This window comes from Mytilus trossulus, chromosome 2 (genome assembly GCF_036588685.1).
Source record: "Mytilus trossulus isolate FHL-02 chromosome 2, PNRI_Mtr1.1.1.hap1, whole genome shotgun sequence".
In the NCBI taxonomy this organism is placed as follows: Eukaryota; Metazoa; Mollusca; class Bivalvia; order Mytilida; family Mytilidae; genus Mytilus; species Mytilus trossulus.
This window is the reverse complement of record NC_086374.1, coordinates 31,844,372-31,860,061: the sequence shown is the minus strand read 5'-3', so window position 1 is coordinate 31,860,061 and position 15,690 is coordinate 31,844,372. Positions and strand designations below refer to the sequence as shown.

The 15,690-nt window shown below is 36.0% G+C and overlaps 1 protein-coding gene across 4 annotated transcripts; it reads left to right on the top strand.

Annotated features, from left to right (window-relative positions):
• The first annotated feature begins 6,586 nt into the window (after window positions 1-6,586).
• Window positions 6,587-14,400, top strand: LOC134707006 (ankyrin repeat, PH and SEC7 domain containing protein secG-like). Of its 4 annotated transcripts, none has more exons than XM_063566461.1 (3): window positions 6,587-6,784; window positions 12,052-12,547; window positions 13,540-14,400. In XM_063566461.1, exons 2-3 carry the CDS (start codon window positions 12,062-12,064, stop codon window positions 14,134-14,136), a joined length of 1,083 nt encoding a protein of 360 aa, XP_063422531.1. In that variant the 5' UTR covers window positions 6,587-6,784; window positions 12,052-12,061; the 3' UTR covers window positions 14,137-14,400. The 4 variants fall into 4 exon arrangements, with proteins under 4 accessions (XP_063422531.1, XP_063422533.1, XP_063422530.1 ...); XM_063566463.1 differs by lacking the exon at window positions 6,587-6,784 and adding an exon at window positions 7,105-7,257; XM_063566460.1 differs by lacking the exon at window positions 6,587-6,784 and adding an exon at window positions 10,306-10,430.
• Window positions 14,401-15,690: the final 1,290 nt, after the last annotated feature.

Genomic DNA, 15,690 nt, shown 5'->3' with positions numbered 1-15,690 from the left:
GTTGTCAGGACGGCTGTTGTATATGTTCAGTGCAGTTGTCAGGACGGCTGTTGTGTATGTTCAGTGAAGTAGTGAGGCCAGAGGTTGTGTATGTTCAGTGCAGGAGTCAGGTCGGCTGTTGTGTATGTTCAGTGCAGTAGTTAGATCGGCTGTTGTATATGTTGAGTGCAGTAGTCAGGTCGGCTGTTGTGTATGTTCAGTGCAGTAGTCAGGTCGGCTGTTGTTTATATTCAGTAAAGTAGTGAGGTCGGCCGTTATGTATGTTCAGCGCAGAAGTCAGTTCCGCTGTTGTGTGTGTTAATTGTAGTAGTCAGTTTGGCTGCTGTGTATGTTCAATGCAGTAGTTACATCGGCTGTTGTGTATGTTCAGTGCAGTAGTTAGGTCGGCTGTTATGTATGTTCAGTATAGTTGTCAGTCCGGCTGTTGTGTATGTTCAGTAAGGTAGTGAGGCCAGAGCTTGTGTATGTTCAGTGCAGTAGTAAGATCGGCTAATGTGTATGTTCAGTGCAGTAGTTAGATCGGCTGTTGTGAATGTTCAGTGAAGTAGTCAGGTCGGCAATTAATTATATTCAGTGCAGTAGTTTGGTTGACTGTTGTGTATGTTCAGTGGAGTAATCATGCCGTTTATTTTTGAGATTTAGATAATAAGTCAGGTTGGCTACTGTGCGTGTTAATTGCAGTAGTCAGATTGGATGTTGTATGTGTTTTAGTAAAGTAGTCAGGTCGGCTGTTTTTTTATGATAAGTGAAGTAGTCAGGTCGGTTGTTGTGTGTGTTCAGTGCAGTAGTCAGATTGGCGGCTGTTGTGTGTGTTTAGTGTAGGAGGCAGGTCGGCTGTTGTCTAAGTTCAGTGCAGTAGTCAGATTGGCTGTTGTATGTGTTTTAGTATAGTAGTCAGGTCGGCTGTTATGTATGATAAGTGAAGTAGTTAGGTCGGCTGTTATGTGTGTTCAGTGAAGTAGTCAGATTGGCGGCTGTTGTGTGTGTTTAGTGTAGGAGGCAGGTCGTCTGTTGTGTAAGTTCAGTGCAGTAGTCAGATTGGCTGTTGTATGTGTTTTAGTATAGTAGTCAGGTCGGCTGTTATGTATGATAAGTGAAGTAGTTAGGTCGGCTGTTATGTGTTGTCAGTGAAGTAGTCAGATTGGCGGCTGTTGTGTGTGTTTAGTGTAGGAGGCAGGTCGGATGTTGTGTAAGTTCAGTGCAGTAGTCAGATTGGCTGTTGTATGTGTTTTAGTATAGTAGTCAGGTCGGCTGTTATGTATGATAAGTGAAGTAGTTAGGTCGGCTGTTATGTGTGTTCACTGCAGAAGTCAGATTGGCTGTTGTATGTGTTTTAGTATAGTAGTCAGGTCGGCTGTTATGTATGATAAGTGAAGTAGTCAGGTCGGTTGTTCTGTGTGTTCAGTACAGTTGTCTGCTTGGCTGTTATTTGTGTGTTTAGTATAGTAGTCAGGTCGGCTGTTATGTATATTAAGTGCAGTAGTCAGGTCGGTTGTTTTGTATGTTCAGTGCAGTAGTCAGATTGACTGTTGTGTGTGTGTTCAGTGCAGTAGTTAGGTCGGCTGTTATGTATGTTCAGTATAGTTGTCAGTCCGGCTGTTGTGTATGTTCAGTAAGGTAGTGAGGCCAGAGCTTGTGTATGTTCAGTGCAGTAGTAAGATCGGCTAATGTGTATGTTCAGTGCAGTAGTTAGATCGGCTGTTGTGAATGTTCAGTGAAGTAGTCAGGTCGGCAATTAATAATATTCAGTGCAGTAGTTTGGTTGACTGTTGTGTATGTTCAGTGGAGTAATCATGCCGTTTATTTTTGAGATTTAGATAATTAGTCAGGTTGGCTGCTGTGCGTGTTAATTGCAGTAGTTAGATTGGATGTTGTATGTGTTTTAGTAAAGTAGTCAGGTCGGCTGTTTTTTTATGATAAGTGAAGTAGTCAGGTCGGTTGTTGTGTGTGTTCAGTGCAGTAGTCAGATTGGCGGCTGTTGTGTGTGTTTAGTGTAGGAGGCAGGTCGGATGTTGTCTAAGTTCAGTGCAGTAGTCAGATTGGCTGTTGTATGTGTTTTAGTATAGTAGTCAGGTCGGCTGTTATGTATGATAAGTGAAGTAGTTAGGTCGGCTGTTATGTGTGTTCAGTGAAGTAGTCAGATTGGCGGCTGTTGTGTGTGTTTAGTATAGGAGGCAGGTCGGCTGTTGTGTATGTTCAGTGCAGAAGTCAGATTGGCTGTTGTATGTGTTTTAGTATAGTAGTCAGGTCGGCTGTTATGTATGATAAGTGAAGTAGTCAGGTCGGTTGTTGTGTGTGTTCAGTATAGTAGTCAGCTTGGCTGTTATTTGTGTGTTTAGTATAGTAGTCAGGTCGGCTGTTATGTATATTAAGTGCAGTAGTCAGGTCGGTTGTTTTGTATGTTCAGTGCAGTAGTCAATTTGACTGTTGTTTACATTCAGTGTTGTAATCAGGTCGGCTATTGCGTCTGTTCAATGTAGTAGTCAGGTCGGCTGTTGTGTGCGGCGTTCTGTACAGTAGTCAGGTCGGCGGTTGTATATGTTAAATGTAGTAGTCATGTCGGCTGTTATGTATATAAGGTGTAGTGGTCATGTCGGCTGCTGTGTGAGTTCAGTGCAGTAGTCATGTCGGTTGTTCATTTTGTTCGGGGCAGTAGTCAGGTTGGCTGTTCTTTGTGTTCAGTGCAGTAGTAGTCATGTCGGCTTATGTGTATTTTAAGTAAAATAGTCAGGTCGGCTGTTGTTTATATTCAGTGCAGTTATTAGGTTAGCTTATGTTTATTTTAAGTATAATAGTTCGGTCGGCTGTTGTGTTAGTTCAGTGCAGTAGTGAGGTCGGTTGTTGTTTGTGTTTAGTGAAGTAGTCAGGTCGGCTGTTGTTTACATTCAGTGTTGTAATCAGGTCGGTTATTGCGTGTGTTCAATATAGTAGTCAGGTTGGCTGTTGTTGGTGTTAAGTGTAGTAGTCAGGTCGGCTGCTGTGTGTGTTAAATGCAGTAGTCAGGTCGGCTGTTGTGTGCGGCGTTCTGTACAGTAGTCAGGTCGGCGGTTGTATATGTTAAATGTAGTAGTCATGTCGGCTGTTATGTATATAAGGTGTAGTAGTCATGTCGGCTGCTGTGTGAGTTCAGTGCAGTAGTCATGTCGGCTGTTCATTTTGTTCGGGGCAGTGGTCAGGTGGTCTGTTCTTTGTGTTTTTGAAATTTTGTTTATTATTCATGTCGACTGCTGCGTGTTCACTGCAGAAGTCAGATTGGCTGTTGTGTGTGTTTTAGTATAGTAGTCAGGTCGGCTGTTATGTATGATAAGTGAAGTAGTCAGGTCGGTTGTTTTGTATGTTCAGTGCAGTTGTCAGGTCGACTATCGTGTGTGCAGTGTAGTAGTCAGATTAACTGGTGTGTGTGTTCAGTGTAGTTGTCATATTGGCTGCTGTGTGTGTTTAGTGTAGTTGTCATGTCGGCTGTTGTTAGTGTTAAGTGTAGTTGTCATGTCGGCTGTTGTGTAAGTTCAGTGTAGAAGGCATGTCGGCTGTTGTTTGTGTTAAGTGTAGTTGTCATGTCGGCTGTTGTGTATGTTAAGTGCAGAAATCAGGTCGGCTGTTGTGTGTATTCATTGCAGCAGTCAGATTGGCTGTTGTATGTGTTTTAGCATAGTAGTCAGGTCGGCTGTTATGTATGATAAGTGAGGTTGTCATGTCGGTTGTTTTGTATGTTCAGTGCAGAAGTCAGGTCGTCTCCCGTGTGTGTTCAGTGTAGTAGTCAGATTGGCTCTTGTTAGTGTTAAGTGAATTAGTCAGGTCGGCTGTTGTGCATGTTCATAGCAGTAGTCAGGTCGGCTGTTGTTTGTGTTAAGTGTTGTAATCAAGTCAGCTATTGCGTGTGTTCAGAGTAGTAGTCAGATTGTCTGTTGTGGGTGTTAAGTGTAATAGTTAGATCGGCAGCTGTGTGTGTTCAATGTATAGGCATTTCGGCTGTTGTTTGCGGCGTTCAGAACAGTAGTCAGGTCGGCGGTTGTATATGTTAAATGTAGTAGTCATGTCGGCTGTTATGTATATTAGGTTTAGTTGTCATGTCGGCTGCTGTGTGAGTTCAGTGCAGTAGTCATGTCGGCTGTTCATTTTGTTCAGGGCAGTAGTAAGGTCGGCTTATTTGTATTTTAGTATAATAGTCAGGTCGGCTGCTGTGTATGTTCAGTACAGTAGTCAGGTCGGCTGTTGTGTATGTTCAGTACAGTAGTCAGGTCGGCTGTTGTGTATATTCAGTACAGTAGTCAGGTCGGCTGTTGCTTATATTCAGTGCAGTTGTTAGGTTGGCTTATGTTTATTTTAATATAATAGTTCGGTCGGCTGTTGTTTTTGTTCACTGTAGTAGTGAGATTGACTGTTGTGTATATTCAGTGCAGTTGTAAGGTTGGCTGTTGTTTATTTTGAGTGTAATAGTCAGGTCGGCTGCTGTGTATGTTAAGTGCATTAGTCAGGTCGGCTGTTGTTTGTATTCAGTGTGGTATTCAGGTTGGCTGCTGTGTGTGTTCCGTGTTGTTGTCATGTCGGCTGTTGTTTGTGTTCAGTGCAGTAGTCAGGTCGGCTGTTATTAATATTGATTACAGTAGTTTGGTCGGTTGTTGTTTATATTCAGTGCAGTAGTCAATTCGGCTGTTGTATATGTCCAGTGTAGTAGCCAGGTCGGCTGTTTTGTATGTTCAGTGTAGTAGTTAGGTCGACTGTTGTGTATGTTCAGTACAGTAGTCAGGTCGGCTGTTGTGTATGTTCAGTACAGTTGTCAGGTCGGCTGTTGTGTATGTTTAGTACAGTAGTCAGGTTGGCTGTTGTGTATGTTCAGTACAGTAGTCAGGTCGTCTGTTGTGTATGTTCAGTGCAGTAGACAGGTCGGCTGTTGTGTATGTTCAGTACAGTAGTCAGGTTGGCTGTTTTGTATGTTCAGTACAGCAGTCAGGTCGGCTGTTGTGTATGTTCAGTGCAGTAGTCAGGTCGGCTGTTGTGTATGTTCAGTACAGTAGTCAGGTCGGCTGTTGTGTTTGTTCAGTACAGTAGTCAGGTCGGTTGTTGTGGTTGTTCAGTACAGCAGTCAGGTCGGCTGTTGTGGTTGTTCTGTACAGTAGTCAGGTCGGTTGTTGTGGTTGTTCAGTACAGTAGTCAGGTCGGCTGTTGTGTATGTTCAGTGCAGTAGTCAGGTTGGTTGTTTTATATGTTCAGTGTAGAAGTCAGATCGGTTTTTTTTTGTATTTTCAGTGTATTAGTCAGGTCGGCTGTTGTGTAGTTGTTCAGAATGGTATTTAAGTCTGTTGTAAAGTATTTCAGTGTGTTAGTCAAGTCGGCTGTTTCGTTAATCTAAGCCAGAAAAGTGTTTTGTTTTTATAGTATATTGCTTAAAATATCGTTATTGTAATCAGATTTGATGCATTCTTGTAATGCTGTCTCATGATTTGTTATAATCAGGTCTGATGTTCTGTTGTACGCGGTTTCTGATATTATTTGTTTACCTTTTGTTCTATCGTCTGAAGTATTGTTGTTGTAATCAGATCAGATTAGCAGTGGAAGCAGATCTTTCATGTACATGTATTTATCTCTGTTGTAGTTAATACTGTTGTACCATTCTTTGATGCAGGCTGTTTTAACCCGGCATAAAATAAAGGTGGAATAGTGTTAGTCATATGTAAATGCATTGTTAAATTAAGTATGATTTATTGTTGTTCTAATCGGCTGTAACATTACATTATTTAACCGTTACAAAGTTATGTTACAATCTGTTTGTGTGTATTGTCCCAAATTATGAGCCTTTGGTTCAGTGGTTGTTGCTGGTTGATAACGTTTTTTTTAAATTTGTTTTCCTTTTCGAATTGTTTCAATTTATTCATGGTTGTTCCTTTTGCACTGTCTTTAGTTCTTTGCGGTACAAGTTTTCCTCGTAGCTGTAAAGGTATATCAGTGTCCTTACAGTGCCCTAAAGTTACTTACATTCACGTCATTTGGTCTGTCGCAGATGGTTGTCTCAGTGGCAACCACAACACATCTGAGTAGGTCCTATCAGGTCATGTAGGCTGAGTTTATTTATAATTTACCAAGTCTTTTCAGACGGGAAGAACATTATGAAAGACGCTTGACTATGAACTAGAAACGATGGACATCAAGTGTTGGACGAACTCATAGTGGCCCTTTGGACCTTTCGACAAAATGTGGACTATGCCTTAAGTATGAATTATATTTCAGTTAAATCTTAAAATAAAATTTATTAAGCGTAATGTTGCATAAGTATTGCATTGTTTTATTTATATATTATCAGTCTATATATCACTGTATTGATTTACAAATGGAATACACATGATTGGTTAGTAGATTTTCTTTAGCATTATTTATGTTTAATGAGCAATAAGCTTTGTTCCTACGTTGTTAATTGTATGTTTTGAGATGTATCGATTAGCTTAATTGGTTATACTTAAATCAAAATAAAAAGATTATATTATTTTTTCTCAAGTTTCAAACGATATACGACAGGTACAAATTGGTAAATTATTTAAAAGAATGGTTATTTATATATTAAAGCGTGTAAATCGGCTTTAGAAGTGTTAAATTGCTCTGTGTAAAACTGTAATCAGTATCGAGTTTCTCTTTATAGGTCTGTCCTTCAGCAAGAAATGACTAAATGAAATCATTTTGGCGGCGTTTTACAGCATATGTAAATAATTTGTAAATGATTTCACTTCCTAATCTAGAGTTGATAAGTCGAGGAGATTATTGAAAAAATGGTGATTGCAAATTCTAGACACAGGTAAGCACATTGTAGATATATATAGGTAAATTTAGATAAATAAAAAATCTCTTTGTGTATGACGACAATTTACCATTCTAGACACACATACTTGAAGGTGAAATATTTATTAAATAACATTTTATTTCAATGAATTACTTATCTGGAATCAAAATAAACTGGTATCTTTTAAATAAATTAAAGGAACCATAATAGTTATAAGTTTATCTTTCCACCTTTCACCTTATGTTTAGAACAAAGGTCATGCAATACTATTTTAAAGACTTAACTAAATGTTTATTCTGCACTGATCATGACTTAAGTTAGAAAGCTATTCGGTGTAGGCGCTATTGAGATGTGTCAGTCGATAATGAATAAAAACCGCAAACTCCTTCATTTCCCACCGTTTTCTGGCATCTACCCCGAGTACATGTCGAGATATGTGTACATAAAACTGAGTAATTTAGATCGGGACAGACGCGGGAATTGAAAAGGTAAGTCTCAATGCAATATTTCAGGTCTGTTGAAATAAAAAAGAATATAGGGAAACACAATTGTTTTAATAAAAAAAATACCTTAATGGCACTTGTATTTCTTTTTGGTGAAACAATATTACTTAATTTTAATATGACACATTTGCAACAATGAATGTAGTAATGTATACATCAGCAAAATTGTCTGCTCTTTTAACCTGAATATTTGTTATTTCTCATATATCATTATTCCTGTAATTTTTACATTCGCTTCTTTAGTTTGGCAGCATATATATCGCTTGCATTGATATTAAAAGTATTTCGTTTTGCATTGGTATTTAGAGTATTGTCTTTTATACCTATACAATCTAACTTTGTCGTTGCAAAATAGTTAAGATTGACAACCATACGTTAACTGTTTTATTTCAAAATATTATATACTATCGGATTTTAGTTCAATATGAAAATGGGGAGATTCGGAGTCCTTCCTGTATTGTTCGCTTAAACATCACCGTGAGCTACAAATTTATAAACTTTAAATTGCGATATGATTCTTATACACGGTATTCTGATAGTTACTAGTTGCTGAAGTTCGGATATTGCATGGTTGCTGGTCGGAATATAGTTGTTATCTTGCCGGATAGTTTGTATATGTAGCTTGAACACTTGGAACGTGAATGTAGCTTGAATATTTGATAGCTTGAATAGTTTGTAGCTTGAATGATAGTTGGAAAGTTGGAAAGTTGGTAGATGCATGTAACTTAATCATTATAGGTACATGTAGGTTGAATGGTTGATAGCTTGAATATTTTGTAGTTTGACTGATAGTTGGAAGCTTGGAAAGTTGGTAGATGCATGTAGCTTGAATAGTTTGTAACATGACTGATAGTTGGAAGATTGGAAAGTTGGTAGATGCATGTAGCTTGAATAGTTTGTAGCATGACTGATAGTCGGAAGCTTGAAAAGTTGGTAGATACATGTAGCTTGAATAGTAAAAAGCTTAGATAATTGGTACATGTAGCTTGCATAGTCGGTAGCTAGGATAGTTTGTACATATACCTTAAATAGTTGGTCCATGTAGCTAGACTAGTTGGTAGCTTGAATAGTTGTTTTATTGAATAGTTGGTACATATGTTATTAGGATAGTTGGTACATGTAGCTTGGATAGTTGGTAGTTTGGATAGTTGTTAACTTTTAAAATAGTCGATAGCTTCAAAAGTTGATAGTGTGAATAGTTGATAAGTTAAATAGGTGGTAGCTTGGATTGTTGTTTATAACTTGAATATAGTCGGTATAGTTCAATAATTGATAGTCAGAATAGTTGGTAACTTGAATAGTTCGTATGCTCGCTAGTTTAAGTATATTATGTTATATACTATTGACCAACTAAACAAACTCAATTGAGGATCACGGTTTTTGATCATAGTGCTGTATCTCATTTTATGGCTACAACTAATATAGTATGTATGGAGGGCGCATATGTAACTAACCGTACAGACCATTTTTGACGGACAATTTCTTTCGTATTGGAAATGATAAGATGATGAGTATTTTAAAAATGCCTATGCGATAGTAAATACAGAAGACGTATAATATGCAGTCAGAAAACCAGTGTTCCTAGTATTGTTCAATTATTTAATAAAGTTATGTTGGATGAAGAGCTATTTTCCGGATTGCGACACAAAAAGTCATTGTGTAAGAAATTATGACTCTTGGAATTTGAACTTACGGTCGGGAAACGACGATAAAAACAAATTACAAATATACTCTAGACATGTTTTTATTTTACAGTAATATTTCTTAATTTTCAATTTAAAGACGTATTATTCACATAAAAGTTCAAAGTTGTTCTTCCTAGCAAAATTAGATACGCCCACCCAAAAATCTTTCTTATATATATTCTCATATGTAATCAAATATGAAGCTGTTTTCGATTTTCTACTTCGTTGAAATTGTATAAAATGAACTGAATATTAATTGAATCATAGATTTATAAAGACATGTCTATGGCTTTGTAAAAGTATGTTTGAATTGATTGAATCCTAATAATATGTCAATATATTGATGAATACAATACATCATGTCAACTTGACTTGGAAAAGGTCACATAAAGTCCTAGCATCATCATTATGAAAAATATGTTTTCTAATAACCAAATAACACAACGGCTATATATTTATAAGAATCGATGCTCTCGATAAAAATAACATTTTCTTTTTAACAAACAAATCAACAAATGGTAAAATTTTCTGTCGACTACTTTTGAAGACAAAAAGTTAATACTGTACCAACCCTTGATTCTTATCTTATACAAAAGTATGGATCCTGTTTTTGGCTCACCTGGCCTTCGGGCCAAGTGAGCTTTTCCCATCACTTTGCATCCGGCGTCCGTCGTTTTCTGGCGTCGTTAACTTTTACAAAATTCTTCTTCTCTGAAACTACTGGGCCAAATTAATCCAAACTTGGCCACAATCATCATTGGGGTATCTAGTTTAAATAGAACATAGGGGTAAATGCAGTTTTTGGCTTATTTAGAGCAAATCTCAAATGGGATAAACTTGTTTATCAGGTCAAGATCTATCTGCCCTGAAATTTTCAGATGAATCGGACAACCCGTTGTTGGGTAACTGCTCCTGAATTAGTAATTCGAAGGAAATTTTAACTGTTTTTTTGTCATTATCTTGAATATTATTATAGATAGAGATAAACTGTAAACAGCCTACTGGGCCAAGTAATTAGTTCATTATAGATAGAGATAATTGTAAGCAACAAGAATGTTCAGTAAAGTAAGATGTAAAAACACATCACCATCACCAAAACACAATTTTGTCCTGAATCCATCTGCTTCCTTTGTTTAATATTCACATAGACCAAGGTGCGCGACACAGGCTCTTTAGATTTTCCCTAGATTTTCGTTCTCAGTGTTATTATTAGTTGAGATTGATTAATTACCACTTTGATAACATTTCGTATATTTTTATTTCTTTTCATTTATCTTAATTTTTCGTCTTAGTCAATTTTCGTCCAAAGGTGATATAATATCGATATCATGTGTCAGAATTATGGCCAAGATTAATTGGCCAGATCGTTTCCATAATCGGCTTATCTCCATTCCTTTGTGCTAGTGATACAATTCTTCATAACCCAGTCACAACTGGAAAACAAAGAATTCTGGGTGCCTGTTATTAAAAGAAGTAAGTGTTTAGACTTTTTTTAATCGAATCTACATGTATACTTTTTTGTTTTTTTTTGTGCACATAACAATACCGCTTTAATTGGTATGCGGATTGTATTTAAATATTAATTGTTTTGAACTTTTAAGTTATTAATACATGTATGTCCAAATTCAGGCTAACTTAACATTTTAGAAGCTAAAGCTATGCCATTTAAAACATGATAGGTTCCGTGTTTTTTTTTTAAAGATGGGAGTAATTCACAAATATTTAAGATATATCGACGAGCGGAGCGAGGTGAAACATTTTTGGATAATGTTTTGCCAAATATTTGTTCCCCGTCATAAATGGGGGCGTATTGGTATTTATAGAGAATACAGTATTGTTGTATTGTACTCTGACTGTCTGTGGCCCCTCCACGATTCCGCCACTGGCAATTAGAGAGAAGATCTCGTCAATATTATACCTGCTAGTTATAGAAATGTTGAGTGTTACCTCACAAAAAAATAGAACGAAAGGGCCCCAAACGACCTCAACGTGCTTTTATTTCTCAAAGGGGTGTATAGAAACTGGTTAAAAGGCAGGACTGGAAATGAAAATGTCATAAAAACAATTTAAGGTCCATGTTATTTAAAACCTAAAACTCACAAAACAGCCAAACGACCTTAATTGCGATTTAATTTGTAAATGTAAATACTAGTAATGCATCTACGAGCATCTGCTCTCAGAAATGAACCTTCTCAAATGCATTAGTTAAGGTTAAGCTTGGCCTATTTCAGTCCGCGACCGACTTTTAAAATCTGCTCTGAACAGTTTCTTATTTTAAATTGGTCGCTTTCATGTTTAATTTTGTATTTTACCTTCCTTTCTTTTGATAATTCAAGCAGATAAACTCTTCTAAAGAAAAAATTCTGAACAGTTTTTTCTACTTATCTGATTTCAATTGAATATATTTACTAATAATAACGGATATCATTTCCGTTCTCTTTAAAAGAATCATAGTGACTCTAGTGAATCATATGGACATTTTGAATTGAATGACTTCACTTTAATCAATTTTAAATGATATAATTTATTTTCAAATTTCATTTAAATGATCTAGTTGATATAATTGATAAATAAATAAGATCCAGAGAATTTTATGCCATAACGTATGATTAATTACTTCCCATCCATTTAACATGGCATGGTATTTACGTCAATCCTATCCAGTTAAAAAATGACTGGTTCAGATAAGAAAAGAAAACCGTTACCAAATATTTAAAAAGGTGCGACAAAAGCAAAGGTTTTAAAGCAAATTTACAATACTGGATGGATCTATAATTTCTTACCATATTGTTTATCTTGGTGAATCAACGCGAACATGCACATGTACGTATGAACAGTTAAACTTGAAAATTGACATTTTTATACTGGATTAATAAGATAAAAAAATAATGACACTAATAATTAGAATATATAATCACAATAAAGATGTGATAAGATTTTCCTGACAGCGCTAAGTAGTAATCTTATCTTGAAAGCGCATACTAATTAGTAATGGGATCCTGACAGCGCTTACTAATTAGTAATAATATTAGTGACATCTATGGACAATGCCATGTGATCTTTATATATACTCATGCCACTGTTTTTGTTGCAGGTAACAAACAATGGAATTGGTCAATCCAAACGCTTCCAAGGAGTGCATAATTCAATCTTTACAATGGTGTGTGAATATGGGACACAACGATATACTAAAAGCTTTGCTAATGACTCATTTCTCAAGCTCCAAGCTCTCAGATATGTCAGAGATATGCTCTGATCTACTCATCAGAGCAGTGTCAAATGGGTCATGTGACCTTCTGAAGCTTTTATTACCATATGTAGATGATCATTTTCTATCAAACCAGGATAACAAAATGGGAAAGAATTACCTCTCAAAAATGCTCTGCCATGCTGTAGCTAAAGGAAACAGGCCGACAGTAGAACTTTTGCTGAACAGAGGAGCCAATGTGAACGTGTTCTATGAAGGAAAACCATTGCTGCATGTAGCAATGCATGCTGGTCGAACAGAAGTAGCAAAAGTACTCATAAAAAATGGAGCAAACATCGATGCCGCTTTAATGCCTGCTATCTTTTCAGCAATGGATAAAAAGGTATTTGTTTTTAATTATATTTGTTAGTTTAGCTAATTTATGAAGTTCATTTCTGTCTATAAAGATTGAAAAGGGGATGATAATTTTCTGTTGGAAATTAATGCTTAGCTCAGCTGGTTTGTTTAAATATTTAAGCTGCCAGATTGGAACTTAAAATTAATCACTCGGAATAGGTTTTTACTGAAATGTGTAAAGTCTTTTATAGAATTCAAGTTATTTGTATAAATGTTCTTTATATGATTGAATATCTGTTGTTTTTTTTAAATGTTTGATCGTTTTACAAATGATAGGGGAAACAAATATCATAGGTTGTAAAGGAGATGACATAAACGGCTTAATCTCATTACATTATCGGTTAAACTTGTGTTTATTAATTGAGAAATGATAAATTGAAATTTGTAAATAACGATTAACTAACTATATGATAAGCCTTTACAGTCAAATGTAGTTTTCAACAAAACTTTTAGCAAAATTTCAACTTGTGATTGATTAATCTTAATTCATATATGATAACATGAGGAGATGGTAAAATGAAGACATGATAAAAACTAAGACATGATAAAAACGAAGACATGATATAAAATAAGACATGATACAAACGAAGACATGATATAAAATAAGACATGATACAAACGAAGACATGATATATAAATCAATGAAACAGAATGAAACCTGACAGCTCACTAAAACAAAAAGCTTTTAATTAGTAGAGTTTGCTTTCAGCATAATCTTCAAATTTGGTTTTAATTTATAAATGATGAAAATTATAAATACACCAACTCTTTCAATGAGTTATAAATGTTCTTTTAAAATAGAGTACATGTATTCATGCGTTAACATTTTTGTTTGCAGACATATATAAATATATATGGAAATCTAAGTGCATGTGTTGGCTTCCCAACTTTTTTCGTCTCATATTCGTAATATATGTTGTATTCTATTTTATTTTCCAAGTTGAATGAATGAATTTAACATATATTATTCTTTTACAGGAAGACGTCGTAGGATTATTGCTTAAACATGGAGCAGATCCAAAACTATACGGAAACAATGGAAGACAGCCGATACATGTAGCTGCCGCTCACTCTGCGGCCATCATTGAGAAGCTGGTTGGGGTCGGATGTGACGTAAATACTCAGGACCCAATCCACGGCGACACACCTCTTCATGTCGCATGTTCAATGTGTTGTACAGAAACAGTGGAGGCTTTAATCAGATGTGGTGCTAAATTCAACATTTTAAATAACCAAGGAGAAACACCATTACATAAATTGCTCAAATTTGCAACTGACAATCACGATTTTCACTCACAAAGTAGACAAAAACTTGCCAAATATCTAGTCAAGCTTGGATTTACGGTTACGGCGCAAAGCAAAGTGCGGACACCTAACAATAAACGAGGAAGAAATAAAGTGTACGATGTTTACACAAACTTGATAAGCTCATCAAAAAGTGCTTTTACATTACAGCAGCTTTGCAGATTAAAGACTCGTGACAGTATACAAACTCAGACACCAAACTCTAGCATTGATTCTTTAGACTTTCCCGTCAGTCTGAAAACGTATCTGAAGTTTGGTAATGAGTTCTAGTGATTTCAAATGACCTGTTATCTTTTTAATCATTACGTTAATGTTAATTTATTTTCTAATTGGAAGATTTGTAATAACATATTTTTATGATATTTTGATATATTTGATGTCTGCTTGATATACTGCAAGTCTCTTTTATTCCACAGTGGTTTTCCACTGAAGAGTTAATATTATGAAATTGTTTTGTATGAATGTCAGCGAAGAAGAATTTTTATATTGATCTATTCAGCCAATGTCTTTCAATTAAAATGTACTTATTTTAAATTATTTTTCTTAGTTTTTCTGTTAATAACAGAATCTCGTCATATTCTTCATGTGCCCGTCATAAGCCATGTAGAAACATGTAGACCATGCAGTGGTTGGCGTCGGTTGCTTTCAATCATCATTGTTTTTAAATTTGATGCTTTCAGCTTCAGATATTTTTCTCTTGAATAGTTTCAAATTTTGTTGTCTGATGGCATCTTATCTCTTGAAATACGTTAGGCGTTTTGAACATTGTGTCGGATGGCCATACAATACGATGACCTCTATGTTTATGTGCTGTGGCGGATACTTGTCTAAGTGAAAATCACACATTGACAAATGTACCATATTTTAATACCGATGCATTGTGAACGGGGGTTAACGTATCTTTCTGATAAAATATGTAATTGATTACTCTATATTTGTTTACTTATATAAGGAAGTTTAAATATTAACTTTTTACATCTCCAAACAAGTCTTTAATGCCTAATACTGATTGGATAGCGACTTGAAAGGCTTCAAATCTCGTTCATTCGAACAAAATCCGGATACTTACCACTCTCGGTAATAAACCTACCAGAAAAACAAATCTGTACAGAGAATTCCAGTTCGAACGAACTTTAGAAAACTTCTACGGTAACCTGCATGAACCTTAAATATTCGATGGTATAGGAATTCTGGTTGTTTGCACTACCCGGCGGTTCCTGATTTTTTTTTTTATATATATACGCATGCAGAGTAATATTAATTGAGTCGACTATATAGTTTCAACACATACCATTGTCACTCAATTAAAAAAAATTATAGATCTAATAAACATTCCCCGTTTTCGATCTCAATTTTAAAGCTTTATTGCTTCCACCTTGTATGGAAAAAATACTTGTAGTTCGAGGTGTTTAGCTGACACATGTATGTCCCTCTGGTATCTTTCGTCCCTCTTTTACAGCATAGCCATTGCAAATTTGCTATTTCTATGAGTTCATAGTCAGACTCTGTTGTGCACAATTTAATGCATGATCTGCGATGCCATACGCCGCAGTCGTCACAGCATACGCCCTCGAATTTCCATGTTACAGGATGGTAGTCTATATATACATGGGTAAATGATTTGTTGTTTTCCTTGTTTGATGTCCCAATGTAAGGTTGATTCCAATGCTGTATTGGGAAGCTTGCTTATATTGTAGTTACTTAATTCATGTGTTTCTGGATTGATATCTGTTGTTTTGGGTTTGTTTGTATTTCTTTGTAGGTTTAGCGCGGAAAAGCCCACACTGACCTATAGAACTGAAAACACTTTAGTTTACAAGTAGT

Excerpts from the sequence above, each read along its gene's own strand:
- LOC134707006 (XM_063566461.1), top strand. The coding sequence starts at position 12,062 with ATGGAATTGGTCAATCCAAACGCTTCCAAGGAGTGCATAATTCAATCT. Across the intron at positions 12,548-13,539 it reads TTTCAGCAATGGATAAAAAG|GAAGACGTCGTAGGATTATT; the intron begins GTATTTGTTTTT and ends ATTCTTTTACAG.